We start from the raw sequence: 26,173 nt of genomic DNA, 5'->3' as shown, positions 1-26,173 counted from the left end.
AAAAGTTCACCTGGAATAGTAAAGGCGCTAAAATAGGATCCCTCGTTTTGAAAAATGAGAGGGCCTTGCCCTACCAGACATTAAAACCTATTTTAAGTTTCTGTAATTAGAAGAATATGGGGCTTTGCCGGAACACGCAGAAATATCATGCAACAGAAGAGAACACTTAAAACTAAACAGTTTTTGCACACATGAATAGTATAAATACAGAAGTATTGTACGGGGGAGGAGCCGTCTTAAGGCAATGTGGAAATGTGGAATGTTTAACAAATGATATTAGGCCACCTAGTTAAGCATTTTTTAAAAAGGCTAGATATCTAATTTCATATCATAAACAAGCATATCTGAATTACATAATTTTAACTGAAAATGTAGGCATTTCAAAAATCACAAATTTATGATTGCAGAAAAAGAAAACGTTTGGATGTCTATGTTTAAGTCATTCGGTCAAAAGGAAGAGGACAAACAGGAAACGTACTTGTTATATATGACATATTCTCTTACATATAAAAAGATACAGGAGTTCCCGTGGTGGCTCAGCGGAAATGAATCTGACTAGTATCCATGAGGATGCAGGCTCGATCCCTGGCCTTGCTCAGTGGGTTAAGGATTAGGCATTGCCGTGAGCTGTGGTGTAAGTCACAGATGTGGCTCGGATCCCGCATTGCTGTGGCTGTGGTACAGGCCGGCAGTTACAGCTCCGATTCGACCCCTTGCCTGGGAACCTCCATATGCCACGAGTCCATCCCTAAAAAGCAGGAAAAAAAAAATCCTAACCACATTTGTAATCGAATAAAAGCAAATTAAGGCAACGACAGGATAACCTTTTTTCACTATCAAATTGGCAAAGATTTAAAAAAAAAAATGAAAACACACAAGTTGGCAAAATTATAAGAAAGTGGGGCCTTCTAACACTTACTGTAGGAAGGTAGACGGCTCCAGGGGAGGACCCTGACGGCACTAACCCTAAACAAATGCACGTACCCTTTAACCTAACAATTCTACCTTCAGGAAAGTATTCTTGGGAAATAACTGAGTTTGCCTAAAGATTATTCATTGAGTTCCTGCTGTGGCACAGTGGGTTAAGAATCCAACTGCAGCAACCTAGAGTCCCCGCTGAGGCTCAGATTTGATCCCCATCCTGGTGCAGTGGGTTAAAGGATCCAGCTTTGCTAGTTATGGTGTAGGTCGAAGCTGCAACTCAAATCAAATTCCTGGTCAGGGAACTTTCATATATGCCTCCGTGCGGCCATTAAAAAAAATAAATAAATAAATAAAGACTTTTTCATTGGAGTACTATTTATAGATGTGAAAAACTGAAACATTCTTAGCATCCTCTAGGAAGCTTATTAAATAAATAATGAAACATCCGTATACTGAAACACTCTTTAGACATTAAAAGTAATGCTATGGGTGGATATTTAGTTACATGAAAGACGCTGGTGATTTTTTAAAAGCTTAAAACTATGTACAGTATGCTCCAATTTTATATATATGAAAAAAAAAATGCCTGCATAAAAAAACGCAAGTAAACTATGGAAGCCTGACTACCACAGAGTTAACCATGGTGGTTTCTGGGTATTGATACTATTAGTTTTATCATTTTGCTTAGTTGTTATTTTCTAACAAATGAAGCAATTTTAAATTAAAAATTAGGTGAATATAAAACATTAGCATCACACATGTTTAAATACTGAAACAGCTCACATCAGCAGTCTGATTTCTCCAGGTACAAGGAAAGTATTTCCAGCCAGGGAAGCAGTGGAGCATTTTCCTTCTTGCATTTGAGACGGTTAGACCTTGGGAGGCAGTCAGGGGTGTGGAGGGTGGGGACACAGTAGTATATGCTTTTGCAGTCAGAGCAGAAAACAAAAATTCAAACACAGTCCAGGAGAGCTCAGGAGGCTGATCGCTCTCTAAAAACGTCCTCCCTGAGGTTCCGGGGCCAAATGCAATTCTTGTTGGTAGAGACAGGTAGCTGATTTTATCCAAAGAGGGACCAGATGCCACAGGAAGCAGATGGGTGGTCTCTCGTCTGGTCCTGGAGGAGCTGATTGATTCCCCAGAGGCTCAGAAGGTGTGGCTCTGAGGCCAGGCTGGCTGGAATGCTGAGGGAGGGGCCTCTGTGGCCTCACAGGGAGAAGGCCATGATCCTGCAGGCTCCCCGGAAGGGCCCAAGTCCTCACATCTTCAGTCACCTGGAGAAGCCACTGCCTTTCCAGCAGCCACCAACAGGGATGCTAATTTAGACCCCACCGGGAGTCTTAGTCCAACAGCTGGAAAGGCAGTGGGGTCTGCTCCTCCAGGCCCACGTCCGGTGCTACTGCAGGGAGGTGCTTCAGAGACCACTAGAGGCCAAGACAAAACCCTCAGCTCTGTGGTGAAGTAGAAAATGTAATCTTGATTCCAGAGGAAAGGGGAAACCGGAGACCGAGAGAGCTTTCGTGGAATCAGTGAGAGTCCGGGGTGGGATGGAGCTAAGAGGAGCCGCACTGGAGTCGGCCAGAGACCTGCTTTCGGACACGGGCTGTGCTGTCAATGACTTCTTTGTCCTGTGTCAAGTCGCTTAACCTCTCTGAGCCTCCTTTTCTTTCTCTGTAAAGCTCTGGTGCTAATTATAATCTTAGCCATAGGTGTTTCCCTAATTTGGCCAAGTAGGAGAAGAATCACACCAGGTCCTGTTCCGGACATACTGAGTCACACTCTTCTGGGAGGGTCTGAGAATCTGTCCTTTAAACAAAAAAATGAGTTTGGGGAACCTGACTCCTGCTCATCAGGCTGCTGCCGTGACTTCCTGGCTTGTAAAGTACTCCACAACATGGGGCAGTTCTTTTGAGACCAAATCATGACACCACAAACACCATGGTATTTACTCTTAGATGGAACTTTCTAGAAAGAGACTCAAAAAGCAGGAAATGGGAAGGGAGCCTCCAAACCCCCCCTCCCTCAGCCTCCCACCCCACCCCACACACCTTATGGTTCATGGTCCAACTGTTGTTGGTTCCTGTAACCAGGGACACACCACAACAATAAACCTAAGTCTATTAGGTGGAACTTACCTGGTATATAATTAGGCAAAAATGCAGTAATCAGCTCCCCACGGTTGTTGCTGCCAAGTACAGCATAAACAACATCAGGGCTCTGAAAAACAACGCATTTTCTTCATATGTGTGACTTTGCAGGTCTATTTTTCTCCCACCACGATTTGCTAAAGTGCAGCTGACTGCTGCAAAGTTGGGGAGATCCACATGCAAATCTAGCTCATCAGGAAAGGTCCTGTTGCCTCTGTCTAGTCTGTGACCTAGAGGTGGCACCAGCTGAAGCTTAGGGGGAGGCGATCTCCTACTCCTCTTGCAGACTTTTCTACGGAGAACTGGCAGTGCAGAAAGATAATCCTGGAATGGGCATCCAGTGGGACCATGGTTGTTGATTGTTCTAGTCTGTTTTGAGGATGCAGGGAGAGAAAGTCTAGGGCATGGCATTTGGGGGTGGAATTGCCACCATCCCTAATTGTAAAATCTGCACCCTCCACAGAAACCAATGAAAAATCATGATGCATGAGCAGATGGTAGGTCATTGGGGGCATGGGGGTAGATGAGCACAGCTTTTCAGTATCATTCTATGGCTTTTTGCAGAATCTCAGCTAAATATTTGATTACTGGTTAAGAAGCTCCCTGTTAAGTTCTACCATCAGATAGAACTTATAAGGAAAAAAAAATTGATGCTAGTACTTCTGTGATCACATCTGTCATCTACTGAGCTCATATAATCACCACCTCTTCCCATGATGATAGTTCCATTTGTAGCTCAGCTTTAGAGATGAGAATTCTGCTGCCTGAGCTCACCAAGCCAGGTCCAAACCTAGTTGTCTTATTCCAGAGTTGCCCTTAACCATGGACCTTGTGCTACTTACCAAGACTGTATAGCTTATTTGAAGAAATTGCACCAAGGCTATCCATTTGGCTTCATCTGGTAGTTTCACTTGGCCAGTAACAATGGCCTTGGCTCTCTGGCTGTTCTGCTGAGAAAGTACACAGGAGACAGGCCTGGGAGTGAGTATGGAGGGGGCTCTGAGGATGCCTTACTTGTGCCCTGGTGTCCTGGATTGCTACGTGGATACTTCTATTTCACCGTGATATGTAGGCTTAGCACCCATGAAGTGCTTTGAATTGCCTCGAAGTCATGGAAATGATCCTCTCCATGAATAAGTTTCCGAAGGCAAAGAAGATGAACTCTACTTTGTTATTAAACTCAAGAGAGCTTAGCACTGGGGTGGAAGACAGACAGTGACAGAGAGTTTAAGGACTTGACCTGAGTCCAGACTTCCCTGCAAATCACCTAACTGATCTTGCCTTGGTTCTCTAACCTAAAAAAATAGGAAGCTATCTATCTTAACTGGGAAAATGAAATGATATAGATGCACACATGTATTTTGTATAGAAATAGACAAATATGAGCAAAATTTACTATTGTAAGCATTTGGCTGTGCTATATAGTTTCTTGGGTGAGTTCTCAGTGGCTTCCTCCTTCATTGCTGTTTGATCCAGGGTGGATTTTTTTTTTTTGTATATCTTCTCTTCTCTAAAAAGTGGAAGACCTGCCAGATCATGACCTGCCAGATTATGCCTTTGCTATCTCGGTTTAGACTAGAAATCAGAGTTTTTAGGGACGGAGAAGGCCAGGGCAGCCTCAGAGCCTGGGTGCTCACTGCAAGTGGCTTAGTAGGTAATGGGTTTTCAAAGGAGAGGCCAACTGGGTCTGGCTGGCCAGGTGCGGGCCCAGGAGCTGCTTCCCAAGGTGTGGGGTTGAATTTAGAAGCTGGCGAAACACCCTGGCTATGGAGACACACATAGAAGTCAGGGAATCCACGTCAACTCAGCTCCTCCTCGGGACCATTCTTAACGTTTCACTAGCACCAACAACCGCATTTAATGACACGGCCCTGCTCATTTTTGGGGGAGGAAGCATTCAGCAACAGGAGAATGGCCAAGAACAAGCAGCAGTTGGGAGGAGAAATGAGAAGCCTAGATTTTTTCCACAGCCCCCAAATCACACCCTGCACAGCCTCTTCCTGAGGCTAGGTGGGGTATGGGGACCTTCTCCCATTGAGCCGCACTGCACAGATGTGTGTGCTGCTTTGCAAATGTTAATAGCTCACCCACTCCACATTTCTTCCTTTTTCTTATAGCATTATCCCAGGGAAAAAAAAAAAATCTCATTTAAGAAATGAATCTGATTTTTAGTTAAAAATACCCAATTCAGACATCAAAACCAGTTGTTCCCTGTTCACACTGGAAACAGGTTGGATGAATAGCCCTCCTGGCAGCCTGCAGTTTTACTGAAGTTGCCTCCACCCCCACCTCCTGTGAAATTCGGATCTATCATTCGGCTGAGTCTGAGGAATGATGTCTCCGTTGGAAGCCCCAGAACAGGGGGCTGTTGTTTCACGAGAGACATCGCAGCCCCTTAATGGCCTGGTACTCTCAGCTATAATATTCTAAATACACATTACGGAGAACAGAGCATATTCATAACTGCTCCGTGGTGGCATTTAGATTTACCCTTGAAATTTATCTTTAATTTTTACAGTTGTCTCCTTAACCATGTATATTACTCCCTTCTTCAAACATTACCTCCCTGTCTTGCTGCTGCAGTTTTTCTTGAAGCCAAAGCATAATTAAATATTAAATTAATATTTCATTTAAAATTAAATATCAAAGGCTTCCGTCTAATCTTTCACTTGTGCAATGCTGGTTCTCACTTCGTGTTCTCGTTCGTTCCTGTATCCACAAAGGCAGGTACCACCTCTTAATAACGTGTTCCTATATTATCTTTGTTCTTTTTTTTTTTTTTAATTGGTAACACTAAACTTTTCCTACATTGAAACAAATGGATGTAAGGAGACATTTCAGTGTAGCAAAGATTAAAGACAACTTAATTCAACAGTCTATGGCCTTAACTCCACCCATCTCCACTTCTCAAAGAATAATTTCACTGCACTGAGTATAATCATCTTAGAATCATATAATGCAAGAGTTTACAAGGGGTCTTAGAGGGTATGTACCTCAAGCTTTTGTTTTTGTAGAGACGTAAACCAGAGTCCACCTGCCCTTGAAGGTGGGGTCGTTGGTCAGGGTTAGGGATTGAGGCAGATCCCAGGCAAGGGGCAGCTTTATCTTCATCACACCATTAAATGCTATGAAAAAAACTAACTTGGGAGCATCAAAGTGCCAACTGAACAGAGCCTGGAATGCTGGACACCTGAGGAGTAGGTCAGAAGGCAGACGAATAGACGAGAAAATTGGGAGGATTGGGTGCAAGAAAGAAAGCAAAATCACTGAAGAAAGACGGCAGACCTCGCAGGAATCAATCTATGGGATCAAAGCACTTTGAAGACACAGATGCTCTGAGGGAAGCACACAGTGGATACGTCCGAAAGGTGGGCGGAGGGCAGGAGCTAGTCTGTGTGCGTCTCAATTCCTCTCCAGCGAGGCTGTATTATGCCTTCCTGTCCTGTCCTGTCCACAGAGAGCAACTGTCTTTGCCCAGAGCTGTATGGAGAGGGGTTCCTAAAGCAAGTTTTCTCCTCTGCTTACTTACCAAAGTCCATCTTCTGATGTGGTGTTTATCTGGCCATCACATTACACAGGTTTTAGATTTCCTGAGGATTCTTTCTCCACTGCTTGCTTTCTTCTTGGAGGAGATGAGGATTTAGAGTTAGGACTGGACTGCTTAGTGGCCTGTGAAAGTGAAAAGTCTCTGCTGTAGATAAATGCACATATGTGCAGACAACCAGCTGGGCTCAGACCCTCTAGACTTTTGTCGGCCTTTGGACCACCAACCAGAGAGTCTGTGATGCTCCTAGGCTCCAACTGAAGACTCACCAGTGAGGGAAGCTGCAACCCAGGCCAGCAACCCAAAAAGGCAGCCTGAGCTCACAGATCTCCCTCATCTTATGTGCCTCCTCTCAAATTTCTGCAAAGGAACTTGATTGGCCCTTGATGTTGTCATCTTCTGCTGGTCAAGGGAAGAAATGACCACCTGCCTTTAGAGTCAACATTGTCACTGCGGAGGGTTGACCAGAACTCTAACCAGGAGTCCCCTTTCCATGTTAGCCAGTGTCCCCTCTACTTTGGGGAAGCAGAAGTAGAGGCATGAGCTGGGGTGAGCATCATCTGTCTCTGTGCCTCCTCTTAAGGAAAAACAATCATGTAGACTTTATCCATCTCACCCACCCTTTGGGAAAGTTAATATTGAGCAAAAGCCAGCTTTTTTTTTTTTTTTTTAATGAGTGGTTCCCAGTAGATATTTTTAGTTAAATACTATTTACTTATAAAAGAAACCTTCCTCACATTGCTTATAGTTTATATCTATTCGTCAGGTCCAAGATATGTAAGTAACCTCATATATTATACCCGCAATCAAAATGAGAAATGACACGTAAGATCCAGGCTCTCTGGAGAAATATTATGAAATCTCAAGGTATTGATGAAAGTTTTTCCAAGGCTGATCCAAATGGGATTTAGATTCTGTGGCAGTTGAAATGTGTATTATTAAACTCCTTAAGCAAACCCGAGTGACTCCCAGTGGAGGATTAAGACATTCTATGTATAGCAAAGACGAAATTCTCATGTCTGAGTTTTCTCTATTGAATTCCCCCTTGATTAGCTTCTGTAATATTTAACTTCATGCCATGTCATAATTATTTAATAAAAGGTAAATATAAATTATATTTCAGTAGAGATATGACCTTTTACCTTAATGTTACATTACTAAAGAAAGACATAGATAAATAGAGCCTATAGATCGAAGCATATTTTTAATTTACTCTGTTTTTGCCTCGCCAGCATTCCTCTGTGTCCCTGTCAGCCAAGGGGTTGGCAGGACTTCGCACCAGCCCCAAGTTCCATGCAGTGGCAGAGGCTGTAAATTCACACGGATGATGGCAGTTAATGATCTGACTGGCCCTTAGAGACACTCTTGGGGCTGGGCTCGGGCACCTCATTAGCTAATTGAGGTTTACTTGGCTCATGCCAGGCCTGAAAAGTGAGGGAACACCCAGGGAGGTAGGGAGAGGCGACGCTGGGACTCAAGGGGAGGCTCAAGCCCTGGGATGCTGGACAGCTGGTCAGACGGCAAGTGCCTCTAGAACCAGAATCAAAGGGGTTCACGGCAACCTGATGGTAGAAGGCTTGGCCCTAGAAGGCTGAACGCTGGAGGGCTTGACTGACTTTTCCTCTTAGTTTGGTGTTGACTAAACAGTTTAGACTTTATGATTTTTACTTCAAAAAGGCACTTGATGAAGTGGAATATGTGTGTGTGTGTGTGTGTGTGTGTGTATTCGCAGGCACATGCATGTGATTATTCCCTGTCCCTATAGATACAGGTGACAGTGTATGTCACTGTGGTCTTTCTCATCTTAGATCCGCACAGAACTCATCCCACAGATCATGCCCATGTCTGTTTTGCTTATTCAGTTTCAAACATGAATTGCTAACCCAGGGTGGTCAGGCGAGTCTGCTCTTTCTGAGGTCGGTGGGGAGGGAGGAGGGGAGGGCAGGTGAGATAAAGCAGACACCGCCCTTGTGTCCTGGAGGTTTTCATCTAACGGGGACGACAGTGGGTACAGCTGTGTGAGAAAGTCCATGAAAGGGAAACCGTTCTGCGTGCCGCTTAGAGCCCAGCTTTGGGGGACCCCTGTGAGCAGCAGGAAGGACCCAGGAATAAAGAGACTAGTGGCGGGCTGATGGTGGACCGCTGGAGCGCTAGAGAGGGAGTGAGAACCTGCCTGCTAACCACACAGATGGGAGGGAAGGGACAGTCAGGGAGGTGGCGGGGACCTCTGGTGGGGGGTAGGTTTTCTACTTTACGGGGTAGTCCCTTACTTTATGGTTGGCACGATGGGCGCATACCCACATCTAAAATGTCCATCTTCTCTACATAAGCAAATCAGCACCTTAGGTAATGAAATGGTGCATATTTGAAAAGAGACGAGGCGATGATTGATTGAGAGCATTCTGTCACCGAGTCTGCTTCCCCCCGCAGCACTGGGACGCTGTTTGTGTTTGCTGATTGATACCACATGGGGCCTCTCCCTGCCTCGGTGCCCAGCAGTCTGACTGCCCGAGCTCTACTCTGCTCTGCCCTTTGCTAGGAGCTGCAGAGGAAGCGTGGGAAGGGGCGGGAGCGGGTGCAGGGAGGGCGTGAGCGGAAGCAGAAGGTGCATGGCCACTTTCGCCAGTCTCTCTGCCCTTCTCAGCTCTAGTCGAGGAGCAAAGAAAAGAGGGGCAGACTTTGGCCCAGGAGGCTGCAGGCATGTCCAGCTGGGGCTTCACCTCTGGTTCTACAGCAGAAAAGGTGAAGAGCACAGGCCTTGGAGAATCCAGGGTACAGACCCCACCTTTCCTGCCTGGAACCTCATTTAGAATGAAGAGGAAACTCACATCATGGGGTTGTAATGAGGTTTTAAATGAGTTTAAAAGGCTTTAGCATAATGCCATACCACTGTGAGCCTTCCGTACATTCTAACAGCCATCATAACAGTTTTCATTATTGAATATTATAGCTACTAAAAATCCTGTTATTAAAGAAAAAGTCTGCAGAAATTGCTGGCATTGTAGTGCTAAGTGGGGGGAAAAACAGTTTATAGGATGATTCTAATTATATATACAGCTATTCTTACATATGTTTCTGGCTAAGACGGTGATATGACTACAAGTGTTTAATCGGCCCCCGTTCTAAGAATATAGTGAAGGATATTTTCAAGAAAACATAAAAATAAGGGGAAGCTGGTATTCGTGCATGCAGGTAGGCAGGTCTCATCAACATGCCAGAAGTTTTGTGCCTTTGTGCTAACATGTGCAGACGGGGTTGTGTCAGAGGATGTGTGTGGCATTCTGCTCCCAGGAACGGAAGAGCCGGGCCGGGAAATTAATGGGGGAAACCCTGACAAACCCTCCCCAGCCTCCTCGGTCCCCACCTCAGAGAGAACTAGGCCACAGCAGACGCTTGATCTTGAATGGAAAGAATATACTCTACAATTCTGTGTCCAGAGAAGTGGCCAATTATGTGTGAGGAAGACAGAAAGATATTCTTATTCCAAGGGCCCTGACAGAGTTCAACTCTTACTCTTACCGAGGTAACCTGACTTCTGAGAACTGGATCAATGAAAAAATGCGAGAATGGAAAAGTCATGGTAGCAGAGGAAAACTGATCAGCAGAAAAAGCAATTAAACATATAATATCTGAATTATCTTTAATACAGTGATAAAGCTTATAGATATGAAAATTAATGTCTAAAAGAGATCATAGAAAATCTAATAATAGGGAGATTAGCTGAATATGATAAACCAGCAACAAAAATGTTAAAGCGGAGAGAATGAGGTGGGGGAAATTCAAGGTTAACAACATTTTTTATATGTGGCGGGGCTCAAGGGACTCAAATAATTAGAAAAAATAAAACATCTCTTGGAGTTCCAGTCGTGGCGCAGTGGTTAACGAATCTGACTAGGAACCATGAAGTTTCGGGTTCGATCCCTGGTCTCGCTCAGTGGGTTAAGGATCTGGCGTTGCGGTGAGCTGTTGTGTAGGTTGCAGACGCAGCTTGGATCCCACGTTGCTGTGGCTGTGGTGTAGGCCGGGGGCTACAGCTCTGATTGGACCCCTAGCCTGGGAACCTCCACATGCCGTGGGTGCGGCCCTAGAAAAGGCAAAGACAAAAAAAAAAAAATTTTACAAAAATCTAGAGGTACTTCTTTCAAATAGGGTGTTCATCTTTCTAATCACTAGAGAAAAATATATACATTAAAAACCTATTAGATATACAAGGAGCATGTGGAAGGATAAATTTATAGTAGCAATTACTTATAAAAAATGTTAAATAATAGAATCAAAAAGATATATTCATTAATACATTTAAAGCATTTCCCATGGAACACAGACCAGACTAATATGAATTCAAAAAAAATTTAATAAATTCCGAAAGGCAGATATTTGGCAGGCCACCTTTTTGAACCCAGGGCAATTAATTAGGATAAATAATTCACAATTTAATACCCAATCACCTAGAAGTTTTAGGATATTCTCTTTGGGACAAAAGGAAGACAAAATTAGAAAGAGAACTGTTCAGAAAGTTCCAGCGAAGTAGGGGAGGCTATGCGGAGAGTCATAAATAGGAGATTAGATGTTTTAAACAAATGCTATATCAGAATCTATGCTAAAACATTTAAAGTCTTGATGAAATGCATGATTTTTTGATGACTGACGGCTATTCGCGGTGAGTAGCATGAGGGTGGGGTTATTTTGAATGGGCAGAGTCTATGGGTGATCCAGCTGGACATTTCCAGCCAGGACTTGGATAAATAAGGCTGAGTCTCAGGCAGGCTATCTGCGCTGGAGATAAAGATTTGTGAAGGTCAGCATCTAGCTCAACATAGGAGTCATGGGGACCCTGATGAGGTTGCCGAGAAGAATGTGTAGGCAAGCAGAAGCCTGTAAGAATATCAGCATTTACAAATGGATGGAGGAAGACAGTCCATTTCTTCCAAAATAGGCTGGAATGGCAGGGCTGGAGCCTTAGGGGCTCAACAGGGCAGTGTGCACTCCGGAAAGCCAGTGAGTGGAAGTCTTTCCAGCAGGAGAGCATTTCCAGGGTCAAGTGCTAACTTGAGTTTAAGATAAGAATGGAAAAGTTCCTCTTGGTTTGGCTAAGATGTTACTGGTGACCATGAGAAAAGCAGTTTCACTGGGGTTCTTTCAAACTTTTCGTCAAGAGATAATGTCCACGCTGGTTAAGTTTTATAGCACATAGCATAAAATAGAGAAAACTTCTCCGTTTATTTTTCAAAGCAGGTATAAAATAAAAATCAGTCAGAACATTTCTCCAAAGAAGATATACAGATGGCCAACAAACACATGAAAAAAATGCTCAACATCGCTGATTATAAGAGAAATGCAAATCAAAACTACCATGAGATACCGCCTCACACCAGTCAGAATGGCCATCATTAATAAGTCCACAAATAACAAGTGCTGGAGGGGCTGTGGAGAAAAGGGAACCCTCCTGCACTGTTGGTGGGAATGTAAACTGGTACAGCCACTATGGAGAACAGTAGGGAGGTACCTTAGAAATCTATCCACAGAACTTCCATATGACCCCACAATCCCACTCTTGGGCATCTATCCGGACAAAACTCCACTTAAAAGAGACACATGCACCCGCATGTTCATTGCAGCACTATTCACAATAGCCAGGACATGGAAACAACCCAAATGTCCATCGACAGATGACTGGATTCGGAAGATGTGGTATATATACATAATGGAATACTACTCAGCCATAAAAAAAAGAATGACATAATGCCATTTGCAGCAACATGGGTGGAGCTAGAGAATCTCATATTGAGTGAAATGAGCCAGAAAGACAAAGACAAATACCATATGATATCACTTATAACTGGAATCTAATATCCAGCACAAATGAACATCTCCTCAGAAAAGAAAATCATGGACTTGGAGAAGAGACTTGTGGCTGCCTGATGGGAGGGGAGGGAGTGGAAGAGATCGGGAGCTTGGGCTTATCAGACACAACTTAGAATAGATTTACAAGGAGATCCTGCTGAATAGCATTGAGAACTTTGTCTAGATACTCATGTTGCAACAGAACAAAGGCTGGGGGGAAAATGTAATTGTAATGTATACATGTAAGGATAACCTGACCCCCTTGCTGTACAGTGGGGAAAAAAAAAATCAGTCAGAAGCTGATGACACCCTGCATGGTGTCCCAGTTACTAATATGGACACACAAATCCCCAGCAACGATAACGGTAAAAGATGCTTGTGAAGGGCTCAAAATGCAATGTAACTTATTTCACCCTCACACCAGCAATGTAAGAAAATATGAACAAATTGTGTTCAGAAATATACTAAGCAAATTAGATACCACATCCATGAGTCAATTGTGAAATATCGATAAATTTACTATAAAATATAACAGCAATTGGTCCAGGGGGAAAATTCATATGGTTGTAATTTTCTAAAATTCTAAGAAATCCTGATAACAACCTTGATTAATACATAACTGACATATATTGCAAATAGCCAACACCACATTTGGTGCTGAAGTGTTAGTGTCATTCCTATTTAAAGGAAAGAAGTCAAGAATATCCACTATTATCCTCTTTTTAGATACTGTTTGGGAAGTTTTAGCCAATGCAAGAATGGGATTGAGAATAAGAGAACTAAGTGGAATTAATATATTTATCAAAAGGAGACAAAATTAGGAGTTGCCGCTGTGCCTCAATGGGATCGGCAGTATCTTGGGAATGCTGGAACGCAGGTTTGATCCCTAGCCCCACACAATGGGTTAAGGATCTTGTGTCGCCACAATTGCAATTTAGGTCACTACTGTGGCTCAGATCTGATCCCTGGCCTGGAAACTCCATATGCTGCAGGGTGGCCAAAAAAGAAAAAAGAGAGAGACAAAATGATCATCACAAATAGATTCTCTGAATGTACAAGCCTAAGAATAAACAGAAAAAATAATTACATCTGTCAGAGGCTTAGTTACAAAAGAAGAGATTGGTTAAGATCTTCTACCTGCAAAGAACTGTGCTGAGGGCATTATAAACATTGTTTCTTTTAATTTTGAGAGCAAACCCATGAGATGTTACCTGTACAATGAGCAGTATGCATTTTCCTGATGGACCTAAAAACTCATATATGTGCATGTATGTATATGCAGACACATGCATCCAGGATGGGTGTGTGTGTGTGTGTGTGTGTGTGTGTGTGTGTGTGTGTGTGTGTGTGTGTGTGTGTGTGTGTGTACCAGATCTTGGAATTGGGATGGTCTATCTATAATAGCCAAGAGCAAATTGGGATATGATATTGTTACATGGTGACAGTCATAGAGTGTTAAGAATAATATATGAAGTGTTTTTGCAAGTTAAAAAAGACTAATCCGGGAGTTCCCGTCGTGGCACAGTGGTTAATGAATCCGACTAGGAACCATGAGGTTGCGGGTTCGGTCCCTGCCCTTGCTCAGTGGGTTAACGATCCGGCTTTGCCGTGAGCTGTGGTGTAGGTTGCAGACGCGGTTCGGATCCCGCGTTGCTGTGGCTCTGGCCTGGGCCGGTGGCTACAGCTTTGATTGGACCCCTGGCCTGGGAACCTCCATATGCTGTGGGAGCGGCCCAAGAAATAGCAACAACAACAACAACAGCAACAAAAAAAGACAAAAGACAAAAAAAAAAAAAAAGACTAATCCTCAATACAAAAGAGTACAGAAAGTATTAATAAGCTGTTCAGAAAAGAAGAAATTAAAACGACCAGCAAGTAGAAGGAAAAACTCTCCAACCTCACTGATGGATAAAGAAATGTACGTTAAAATGACCACATGCACTGCTGGAGGGGCTATAAATTTCAGCATTCTTCTGAGGAATGATTTGACAGTATGTGCAAAAGACCTTAAATATAAATCATAATTCTTGGTTCAGTAATTCCAATTCTCAGAATTTTCCAATTGAAATAATTAAAGTTATGCACAAAGGATAATTATTGCTCTGATTTTTATAATAGTGAGAAATTAGGACCACGTTAAATGCCAAACGTTAGCAAGCCATTTAAATAAATTATAGACCATGTCGTGGAAAAATATGCAGGAATTTTAAATAATGTAATAAAAGAATATTTAATAACCTGGGGAAAAGTTTGATATATTGTTAAATGGATTAAAAAGTAGGTTAGGTAAAAGTGTGAATAGTATGTCTCTGAATAATTTTAAGTATATGTGGGTGTTCAAATCTTGGAGGATATAAGCAAAAATATTAACCCAGATCATCTCTAAAATGGTGAGATTATGGATGCTTTTCTTTTTGCTTCTCTGTTTTAAAAATTTTTAATAATTAAATAAAAGGTGTTGCTTTGAGGGTTAAAATTATAGCAACAAAATATTCATAAAACATATGCAAAAAGGAAGATTAAAAAGGAAATACACCCTCCTGTGTTTACTGCAGCCTAATGGGAGTGCAGGTGATTATTATTTTATCCTTTGTATCTTCCTTCTTTACTTTGATCATGTATTAATTCTAAAACCATAAAATTTACACAATAAACTTTTAAAAAGTAAAGAAAGAGAGGAAGAAGTCAAAAGGAGAGAGGAATCAACTTGGAAAACTCTTTACATAGTAGGAGTGCCAAAGAGATCCTTCCTTCCTTCGCTCCCTCACCCATTCATTTGTCAATTGCTGACACTAAGCACCTACTATGTGCCAGGCACTGCCTCCAACAATGAGAACACAGTGGCAAAACAATATAGATTCTGCTCCTATGGAACTTGCAGTGTATGATGGAGCCTGTCATGAAATGCCGGTACGTGTAACAAAATAATAATGGAAAATTCTGAAAGTGTACTATGTATACGAACAAGGTTTTATGAAAATCAACTCACAGAAGGTTTATATATGCATGAATGTAAGTATTTATGAGCATAATGAAGAAAAAGTGATATTGAGAATGCCTAGCTGATGGAGGCGTACTTGGGGAAGAGAAGGCGGGAAGAAGGGAAAAGCATGTGAAGGAACTTCGCTGTCTTCCTAAGAAACTGAGATGGGATGTGGTTGGCTGTGTAATATTTCTGATTATTTGAGAGCGAGTGGAGAATTATAAGTGTGTGCACTTAAGGTAGAAATGATAACATCAGCATAATAATCGTGAAATTCCGAGGCATAATTCTAATGATTACATTACTATTAATTCCAGACTTATAAATGTGAATTAACCAATGTCAACAGTGAAAACCCTTTCCTGACTGAGTCCATTACGTATCAGTTTTTAGACATATAATATCAGAGCTTTTCTGTTGCCTGTGGCAGACTTAGCAGATGTGCCTCATAGGCAGGATACATACTCAAAGAGAGGACTTTTATTTTTCAGCCTTAAATGAACCCACCATAGACTATGGCTTCCAGAGACTGCAAAAAGTCATCCCGAGACATCCTGGAGATCCTGAGAGATTAGCTAAGGTAAAATACTTTGAAAAATGACATATGAAAACCTTCTTGTAGAATTTCAGCAAACTTAGATAAATCTAGCCACTTAAGCCTCTTTAAAATGAAATTAGGAGTTCCTGTTGTGGCTCAGTGGTAACAAACCCGACTAGTATCCAGGAGGATGCAGGTTTGATCCCCGGCCTCACTCAATGGGTTAAGGATCTGGTGTTGCCATGAGCTGTGGTGTAGGTTGCAGATGTGGCTCAGATCTGGCTTGGCTGTGGCTGTGGCTGTGGTGTAGGCCAGAAGATGCAGCTCCAATTTGACCCCTAGCCTGGGAACTTCTATGTGCCACAAGTATGGCCCTAAAAAGAAAAAAAAAAGAAAAAAAAAAGAAAAAAAAATTAAAATGAAATGAAAGTTGGCATTGAAATTTGATTAATCTCGAGAAACAAGATATACATAAAAATCTACTAACTATGAAATATATTATGATTAATCACTGAGGAAATATGTAATCTGAAAATTTGGGCCTATAAAACAGATACACTATGAGCTTTTAGCTTATAAAACTGCCTACTTTATGAAAACAAATAATTTTGTAATTGCTTAAAAGTGTATGTTCCCATTCCTTTATATTTAAATGTAATTTCATTTACCCATAATTACAGGGACATACTAATCCACAATCAAGTAGTCACTGGGGGCCTAGTCCATACACAGGTATTTAATGAAGGGAAAAACACCTCCCTATAAAATTTCCATGAAATGCATCGCTTTCAAATGATCTTGCTTACCAAAACTACATTGTGAATCTGGACCATTATTTTAGCCTTCTTTGTTTAAAAATACATCAATTTATTAGGTATTAAGTGAGAAATTACTCAATTTTATGATTTATATTTGCATTTTAAGCACACACATAAAATGTCATGTTGTCTTTTCCACAGTGTGAGTGAAATCCATGTACCACAGTTGCGTCTACATCACACCTTTATTTTACTCTTGGAAAAATCCCCAGCCCCACCATTAAATTAGATGATATCTGGAAAGTAGGTTAATAGCAATTTAAAAGGCTGTTAAAAACAGGAGGTGGAAAAGACAAAATGAGAGGAAAGGGATTACTGATTACTAATTCTCTCTGGTTAAAGTGAACAGGGGGAAATATTATTGAAAGAATTCATCTTTATTAGAATAAAATTTTGCAGAAGGCATTGCCAAGATAATTTCAGTACTCTGGACAACTCCTTGGCAAGCGGCTAGACTCAGGTCAATCAATCATTTTAAGACTATTTGGTTAATTAGAGCACCAGACTTTTTAATGGAATAGTCTGGGAGTTTTTTAGTGGAACTTCCATGATATTATTCACTTTAACCAACTCTACCCTTAATTTGCTTGGTTTTTTTGTTTGTTTGTTTTGGTAGCCAAGCTATTTATGGAGCCCTTTTACTGAGATGAATTTCTCGTAAACACGTATTAACAGAGGGATTCACACATGTGGTTATAGTCTACCTGTCAAACCAAATACAGGACATCTTGGCTAGTTACTTACATTTTGGGGGGATGTATTTCTGGCTTTTTTTGGGAGGGTGGGGGGTAGCACATGCAGCATATGACATTCCCAGGCTAGGGATCAAACGTGCAGCACATGAAGTTCCCAGGCTAGGGATCAAATTGGAGCTATAGCTCCCGGCCTACACCACAGCCACAGCAACGCAGCATCTGAGCCGAGTCTGTGACCCACACCACAGCTCACAGCAACACCGGAGCCTTAAGCCACCGAGCGAGGCCAGGTATCGAACCTGCGTCCCCATGATCACCAGTAGAGCTGGTTACCTCTGAGCCATAACAGGAACTCCCTGGACTTTTGATTTTTATATGCAATTTCCCTTTGCGTTGGCCATTTGGGGTTTTACCTTTGTTTATACCCCATCCTTCATCTCTTTTTCTAGGAAATGCTGTTGAAAAGAGCTGCAGATCTGGTGGAGGCGCTCTATGGGACACCACACAATAACCAGGTCAGGCACTCACATCTTCCTCTCTCTTGAGTTCGACTCTTCTTGCTGGATAAAAACACTCACCTCAACCTGTCGTCTTGTAGGACATCATTTTGAAGCGAGCCGCGGACATTGCAGAAGCTCTCTACAGCGTCCCCAGGAATCCCAGCCAGATCCCGGCTCTCTCCAGCTCCCCAGCTCACAGTGGCATGATGGGCATCAATTCTTATGGCAGCCAGCTTGGAGTCAGCATCTCAGAGTCAACACAGGGAAATAATCAAGGTACTACCTTTCTCAGAGTCAAAATTCAAGCATCTTATATATGTAAAAGGCTGGTTATGCTGGAGTCAGAGTAGTGAAAGCTCAATTCATAGGCCATCAAAAGAGTGGCGTCTCAGATACGCAGTGCAATCACTGGATTATCTCAACATTATGTGTATTGTTAGATGTGGAGCTTTTTAGGTACCATGTAGCATCCTTTAATTGGAAATATTTAAGGATACGATTAACTATTATGAATTCAGAAGGGTTTAGGCTGACTGAAACTAAATTTATAGGTATTATTTGAATAAAATGTACACTTCTGCTATTGAGATCACAAGTTGAGTAATGGAAAGAAGTTGTTATTACCATTATCACTAGTGATACCCATCTTCCTGCTGCCGAGGGTGAACGGCTTAGATGTGTTTGGTAACTTTCTATTAGTGTATTATCTCAGGTACAAATATATACAAATATACAAATGCAGGAACACAGCAGCTAACTGCTTTTACATGTAAAGCATAGTGTGTACAGATTTTTGACACTGAGGTTGATTTCATTCAGGTGCTAGATTTATCATAAATCATTTTAAAAAGGAGTAAATGTTCCTGCTGATGTCCCTAACCTTAGGATAGTTTTATTTCTAATTCTCTTCATCTGTTGCAAGGGAATTCCTCGTTCTCAGGCCCAGGGTGAGTTCTTCTTACAGACATGGGTGGGACATATTATTATCTTTTTTTTTTTCTTTTCTAAATTTGGGTTATTTCCTAAATAGCTTGAGAGACAGTTGTCCAATGCGGGTTATTTCAGGAGAGAGACAGTGATGCCTCTGGACTGGGATTTTCTGCAGTATGGGGAGGACTCATCCCACTCATGGACTGGCTCTCCCTGCATTCAGCTGCTGCTGCTTCCAAGCCTTTGGTCAAAGAAAAGCCCTTTTAGATGAACTGATCAATGCATTTTGAATTAAAATGCTTCCCACCCTCACCCAGCAGGGCATGGTAGCTTCTTGAACTTCCAAAGCTGTGATCTGCAGAGTGCTAGTGACCCTCGGAGTGTGGTTAGGACATCCTCTCCCCACCACACCCAGAAAAGATGCTCTAGTGTGTTACATTTGGGAAACGCCAGATTAGCAAAGTTAAACCGGTTTATTTATTCTCGAGGCCCTTCGTAGATGCCTCTTCAAGGAATGGCTAGAGTACGTGCCATCAGCCAACTTTTGACTCTAGAATGCTTTGTTCAGTGATACCCATCGGTATCTCAAGAGGCTCTAGTGTCACAGGAACTATGACTGGGGAGATGTCACTGCACGCTGCTGTGAGACATTCACTTCTAGGCATGAGCGGAGATGTTGACTGCAAATAGGAAAAGGAAGAAAGGGGGGAATTTCAGGGATATGGTTTTGTGCAGAATGGGGAAGAGTCAGGAAGGTATAAAAAATCTGAAGACAAATGGCAGATTTTCCACTACTGCCCACAGTCGGCTTGGTGGAATTCAATAGTCTGGGGGCCATGTGGACCTGGGCTGCCATATTTGGTCCACGCTCAGTGTGTACGCGTGGTGTGTGTGTGTGTGTGTACACAGGGTCACTTATCTGGGCTTTCTCTTTGTGGTCCAGGATATATCCGCAACACAAGCAGCATCTCTCCACGAGGCTACTCTTCCAGCTCCACCCCTCAGCAGTCTAATTACAGCACCTCCAGTAACAGTATGAATGGCTACAGCAACGTCCCCATGGCCAACCTGGGTGTTCCAGGGTCACCAGGATTTCTAAACGGCTCCCCCACCGGCTCCCCATATGGAAGTAAGTGCCTTGTGTGTCTGTCCAGCTCTCCTTGTCTCTCTGTCCCTGGGTTTTACTCTTCAGCCTTCTGAGGGAGAGTAACACTCCAATATCTTCCTGACTCCTGGAGGAGTCATCCAGTTTCCTCATGAAACATCCTTCCTGCCTTTTGTACTTTGCCTTTAGTGGACTCATTTGGGCTTGTTTGGTTACTCAAAGCCTTCAAAGGGAAAGAAAAGGACTGGTCTCCTTTTACAGAGGAAGAATAGATGTGGCTTGTGTAGCTGGTAGTGAAGACTTAAGATTCCATTTCAGTAAACATTCTGTATATCTTCATTAGGCACTTTGTGATTAGTGTCATATTTAGTCTTCACGAGAAATGTCTGAGGTCCGTATTATCTCCTTGTCATAGGCCAGGGCGTTTAGGTACACAGCAGTTAACTGACTTATCCAAGAGAGCAGGGCAACAGCTAGAAGAGAGCAGGGCAACAATCTGGACACAGAGTCGATGACTTCAGGTTATTCTGGGGAACACACCATGCTTCCATCTCACTTTGTTACATGGCTCTCCCCTCCCTTATGTACCTCCATACAGATGGAACTTGACCACTGGTGACAATGTAACATATGGGGACAGAAGCCCCTAGTCTCATCTGTGGGCTGGCAGCAAGCTAGATGTTCTAGGAAGTTATGAAAACTCATTTGGGTGGCTTTGGGGACCAAGGTGGCACCTTGCACAGTGGTCCCAGGAGCCTGAGAAAAGATACATTTTTCCAACCTACTTACGGAATGCTTCAGGCCGGGGGAGGAGCCGCCCTGGAGAGTCTGAGTGATTGAGTGGAGTGTCCTTGGAATACTGGACCTTGTTGCAAGGCTCTGCTGCAAGCCCTCTGTTTGCCCAGCGTGGTTCACTAGTGCCAGGAACAAGGGCGCGTCAAGGCCATTTCTACCACAGCCCAGAAGTGATGTGCCCGGGGTCTGGAAGCTGCTGCTCTTAGCCTTTGAGCCTGTGTGGTTCCTTGAGGGCACACACCCAGGTGTTATCTCTGGGTCAGCTGTTCAATTCATTGCACTCAACACTCTGGTCAGAGGTGTGAAGATACAGTAACCAAGTGGCAGAGGTTCATTCTTCTAGGACAGCTAACATCTTGTTGCCACAAAGACATGAGTTCTTTGTTGTGCCCTGTTAGATGGCCCAGGTCAATTAGATCAGAGGGACCGAGGTAAGCAAACTGTGGCTTGCTTTATTTATTTCCATATTTATTTTAGTTGTTTTTACTTTCTCTTGTTCCAAAAATGCCTTGGGGGAATATTAATAGTCAGATGGGTATTATCAAAGTATAAAATAGACACTGAGATAAAAGAAAAAGAAATATGGATGGAAAAAGGAGATGAATTCAAGGGCCAGCACGGATGCTGTGTGGTCTATTCCAGGGACCATTAACTTGGTTGGGAGGCCTACAGGATGGTAAAGCAAAGAGAGACACCCTCTTTGTTATAAAATGTTAGGGCCGCATATTGTTATTACTATTATTATTTTTAGTAGCTGAGGAGAAACCTGATTTTTCTGTGGCTGAGACCTTGGAGAGGTTTCTCCCATGCATCCCTGTGGAGAGGGCCCCCTGTGTGTAAAGGGACTATATATTCAACAGGCTCTGGGAGTGATACAAGGGCAAAAGAGCCATTGTGTAAATAATGCTACATGATAACAGTCACACCAGTAAGGAGAGTTTACAATTACCTTCTGCCTTATGGCCTAAAAAGCGTGTTCACACAGAGTCCCTTCAGATCCTCACAACAACCTTACGTGACATGGATGTGATAGTGCTAACAGGGAGTTCCCGCTGTGGCTCAGCAGAAACGAGCCCGATTCGTGTCCATGAGCATGTGGGTTCCATCCCTGGCCTCGCTCAGTGGGTTAAGGATCCGGCATTGCCATGGGATGTGGTGTGGGATCCCACAATGCTGTGTCTGCGTGCAGGCCGGCAGCTACGGCTCCAATTTGACCCCTAGCCAGGGAATTTCCATATGCTGTAGATGTGGCCCTAAAAACCAAAATAACAACAATAATAATTTATATATAATTTACATACTTATATATTTATTAATAGAATTGATTATATCAGTATCATCATTTCCCCTTCTTCGACAATGAAGGGTTATTAAATGACGTACTCAAGGATTCACAGCTGATAAATAGTAAAAGTGGGGCTAACCATGTGTCATCAGATTCAGAATATCTTGTTTTTAAATTATTTAATAATAGTAAAATATTTCACGTATCTTAACACCTTCTTAGGCTAGGACCTTTGAATCCACTTCTCTATGATTTCCAAAAAATGTGCAATTTCATCTGTTCAAGCATACATTTGTGAATAAAATATGTGTGTTAGGTTGAACCATATGAAATTGTTTGGATCAGTCAAAAATGGCTCATATAATAACATACAGTGTACAGTGTGGTGGTGGAGGAGGGAGATGGAGAGAAAATAAGATGGAGAGGAGGGGATGGGGTGTGAGTGGAAAGACAGAGAGTGTGAGTGAATGGACTGGATGAATGAAACTGCCCCTTGGGTGTTGATGGCTTGACGTTTCTTTTTTTTTTCTTTTTTGTCTTTTGTTGTTGTTGTTGTTGTTGTTGTTACTATTTCTTGGGCCGCTCCCGCGGCATATGGAGGTTCCCAGGCTAGGGGTTGAATCAGAGCTGTAGCCACCGGCCTACGCCAGAGCCACAGCAACGTGGGATCCGAGCCGCGTCTGCAACCTACACCACAGCTCACGGCAAAGCCGGATCGTTAACCCACTGAGCAAGGGCAGGGACCGAACCCACAACCTCATGGTTCCTAGTCGGATTCGTTAACCACTGCGCCACGACGGGAACTCCCTTGACGTTTCTTAGTAGGAAATTCATTTGGTAGGGAGGGAGGGACCCTTCCCACTTCACCAAGTGACAGCTTTCTTCCGCTCTCCTTTCTTGATCACTCGGTCCCACGGCCACAAGAAAAAGTAATACCCCAACTCTTTAAATCACCCCTTAAAACAAGAGAGCATATGCAAAAGAGAGAAAGACGCCCTGCCTAGAGGCAGTGAGAAACTCAGCAGAGAGCACCACGTTTCCTACTGGGTCTGCGAGACCCCTTGCACCTTTGTTTTCTGAGGGAGGGTCTGGAGGAACTGCAGACGGAGAATGGGATTCCAAATGGTACATTCCTTGCAATAAAATCCCCTACTGCAAAAATACGGAATACCTCACAGAGTTCATTATAATAGCATGCGATTTGTATTTCTAACCAGCAAAGTCTCAAATTTTCTGGGAAATAAATAAATAAATAGAAAGCTCAGAGGGAAACCATTTCATCAGTTCAGTTGCTTGTGTCTGAAAACACCCTTCTCCAATTTTTCATTTTATTTTTTAAACTAGTCTGATGTGGCCAGGCCATGCCACGGAGCAATCACTTGCCAGAGACGTTAAAAAGAAATAAAGCCAAGCCTCTCGGTCAAGTTGACTTGCATTATGGCCAACGCAGAGTATCAAAAACCTGCATCTTTACTGCTTTTGCACTCACACCACTTCAAAAATGGCCAAACAGATGTTTTTTCAATTTCACATACAAACTTCACTTCCTGGCGGTAGCAGTGTGTGCCAAGTTCCAGCTCAGTGCAAGTTTTTATGGCTGAATTCTAAACCCCTGACAATAGGGGGTTATAATGAAATGCTGACAGACCCCTCAGCGCCAACAAATGCAATGGCTCGATGCAAAGGAGGATATGTGCCCAGCGAGTTCCAGCTGGGATGGTGCAAGCCAACCCGGCCTTAGAAGAAGAAAAGTGGTTTTTCCTTAACGCCTCACGTTCACAGAGATTTCTGGGCCAGAAGTGCTTGCCTTTACTTTGGCCTCTAGCCATAGAGAGAGGTGTCCAGAGAAATTTTCAGTTTCAAGTACGTGTGATCAACTTTCCTAAAACGGTACACTCTGGGGTCCCCAAAGATGTTCTACTCAACACGCCTGCAACACACAAGGGACCACTTCTTCCAAAGTGGAATAACCACCAGGCACATCCAAAGGTTGGAACAGGATCTATACAGCTAGGAATCCAACCTGTGCTTTGGGATTCCTACTTGGCTGATATCATCTTAGCCTATACCCCGGGCCTCAATGTTTTCATATTTTCAAAAATAAAAACCAAGACATTTTCCTGTTGTAGCATATTAGATTTTGGTAGAAGATTGAGAACATGTGAAAATAGTTTTATAACGAAAGCATACTCCCACCGTAAAAAACAAACAAACACCCCCCCCCCAAAAAAAATCCCTTGTTAACATTTTGGAGTATTTCTATGGCCTTTTTCTTCAGAAAAGAAAAAAATCCTATTACAATGGTAACATTCTCATTATAGACACTTTGAAAAGCATGTCTCTGTAAAAAAGAAAAATGACACTCTTTCTATCCAGACATAACCACTGTTAACTTTTAAAGTACAGCCTTCTAGCCATGGATAAGTACATTTTGAAAACGGCAGTGTCTGCTCTGATGCACAGCTAATGGGCTTCAGTCATAAGCTCAATGAAAAAGAGAGTGAGAGAAAAGTGGCGAAATTATCAAAGTCCCAGATAGGAAGCAAAGCTCCATAAACCCCATCCGTAATGCAGACCTGTTTCCTAAGCATGGAGAACAGACATTAGGAGTGATGTCTGCGTTGCCACATGAACTGCCATCAACAAGCTCTCCCCAGGAATTTGTGAATTTATTGGTCTCTTTACTTTTGTGTAACAGAAAGGTTCACAGACAACCTTGTTTACAGGCAGTTAAGCCTTAGATCCAAGAGGAACATTAACATCCAGGAAAGCTATTATGCCTATTGCTAAGGATTGTTATTATTTTCCCCCAAATATAGAGATTTTCCATTTGTTTCTTTTCACAGCTTTTACTGCTTTCTGCTACATCAAAAATAATACACGTTCATTGTAAAATTTTTGAAAATACGGACCAGTAAATGGAAGAAATTTAAGAATCTTCATCATCCTGTCTGCTAGAGACAACGTCTTAAAACTCTGGATGTGTGACGCATCCTTTTAGACTTTTGCTTTGTAGGTTTTTTAAAAACTAAAAGTGCGTTCATTGTCTATGTTATTATGTAATCTGCTTTAGTCACCTGAGGAGGCATATCTTTCCATGCCGTTAAATGTTCTTCTCCAATATTTGTTTTAATGTTTAATTTTATGGACCTAAGATAGTTTATCCTATTGCTGGTCAGTTCGTTTATTTCCCAGTTTTTCAGGGCTGTTAAAACGCCCTTGGATTTTGTTCTTTTTGCACATTTATGATTATCTCTTTGGGATTAATTTCTAGACACTGAATTACTGGGTTAAAAAATAGGCACATTTTAAAATACTTTGATACGTATTACCAAAGTCCCTCCAGAGAGGATACGGCTCCCCTTAGAGAAGGCAGAGGATCTATTTCCCTGCCCTGTTAATTTTTTTCTTAATCTTTATCAGTTTGGTAAGTGGAAAATAACACCCCATTACTGTTTTAATCTGCATGTGATTACTAACCGATGTGACCATTTATAGGTCTATAAAGGCCTTTGGGCCATTTTCATTTTTCCTTCAGTGACATTCCTTTTCACATCCTCTGCCCATTTTTCTGTTGGGATGTGTTCTGATTAATCTATCAAAACTTAGTAGCTATTGAGGATTTGAACATATCTAAATAATTATGACAAATATTTTTCCTAGTTTGTCATCTGCCTTTTCTGCATGTGTCACAGATATTTTTTGTCACATAATAAATCTATCTTATGATATTCTGTTTAGGCTTTGTGGTTGCAAGGATTAGGTAAATTATGTAACTTCCCAGTTGTTCTACTAGCTCCTTTTTAATTTTGTTTTTACAAATAACTCCTTAATCTGCTTAGATTTACTTTTGTGTTTAACATGAGGAAGCACTCTAAATTTTGTCTCCAAACGGCCAGTGTATTGTTCCCATGTGTTTATTTCCCCACTAATTTGAAATGTCACCTTTATTAAGTTTTAATTCTCACGTATACCCAGGTCTGTTTCTGGACTCTACTTTTTCCAAGGATTTGTCTTCCTATTTCTATGCTAGTTTAACACTGATTTCATTGATGTAGACTTATC

At 42.3% G+C, this 26,173-nt stretch overlaps 1 protein-coding gene and 1 long non-coding RNA gene across 5 annotated transcripts in view; one reads left to right on the top strand and one right to left on the bottom strand.

Annotated features, from left to right (window-relative positions):
- EBF2 (EBF transcription factor 2) overlaps positions 1–26,173 on the top strand; it is a 207,922-nt gene that overhangs the window by 170,010 nt on the left and 11,739 nt on the right. For all 4 annotated transcript variants that reach the window (XM_001927186.8, XM_084997726.1, XM_084997724.1 and 1 more), the window contains 4 exons: positions 15,934–16,022; positions 17,943–18,008; positions 18,092–18,269; positions 19,867–20,052. In XM_001927186.8, the coding sequence (XP_001927221.3) occupies positions 15,934–16,022; positions 17,943–18,008; positions 18,092–18,269; positions 19,867–20,052 (519 nt within the window). The remainder of the gene's footprint in view (positions 1–15,933; positions 16,023–17,942; positions 18,009–18,091; positions 18,270–19,866; positions 20,053–26,173) is intronic.
- LOC106505895 (uncharacterized) lies at positions 181–19,172 on the bottom strand. The gene is made up of 5 exons (XR_001300739.3): positions 18,072–19,172; positions 6,601–6,740; positions 3,914–4,021; positions 3,060–3,141; positions 181–2,889 (listed from the first exon to the last, which is right to left on the bottom strand). It is a non-coding gene; the product is annotated as an uncharacterized LOC106505895 (long non-coding RNA).

The sequence above is a fragment of the Sus scrofa genome, chromosome 14, assembly GCF_054392235.1.
Source record: "Sus scrofa isolate SSC_HxYL_T2T_F1_AM1 chromosome 14, Sscrofa_HxYL_maternal_Yorkshire_Landrace_v2.0, whole genome shotgun sequence".
In the NCBI taxonomy this organism is placed as follows: domain Eukaryota; kingdom Metazoa; phylum Chordata; class Mammalia; order Artiodactyla; family Suidae; genus Sus; species Sus scrofa.
This window is presented reverse-complemented; position numbering and strand designations above follow the sequence as displayed.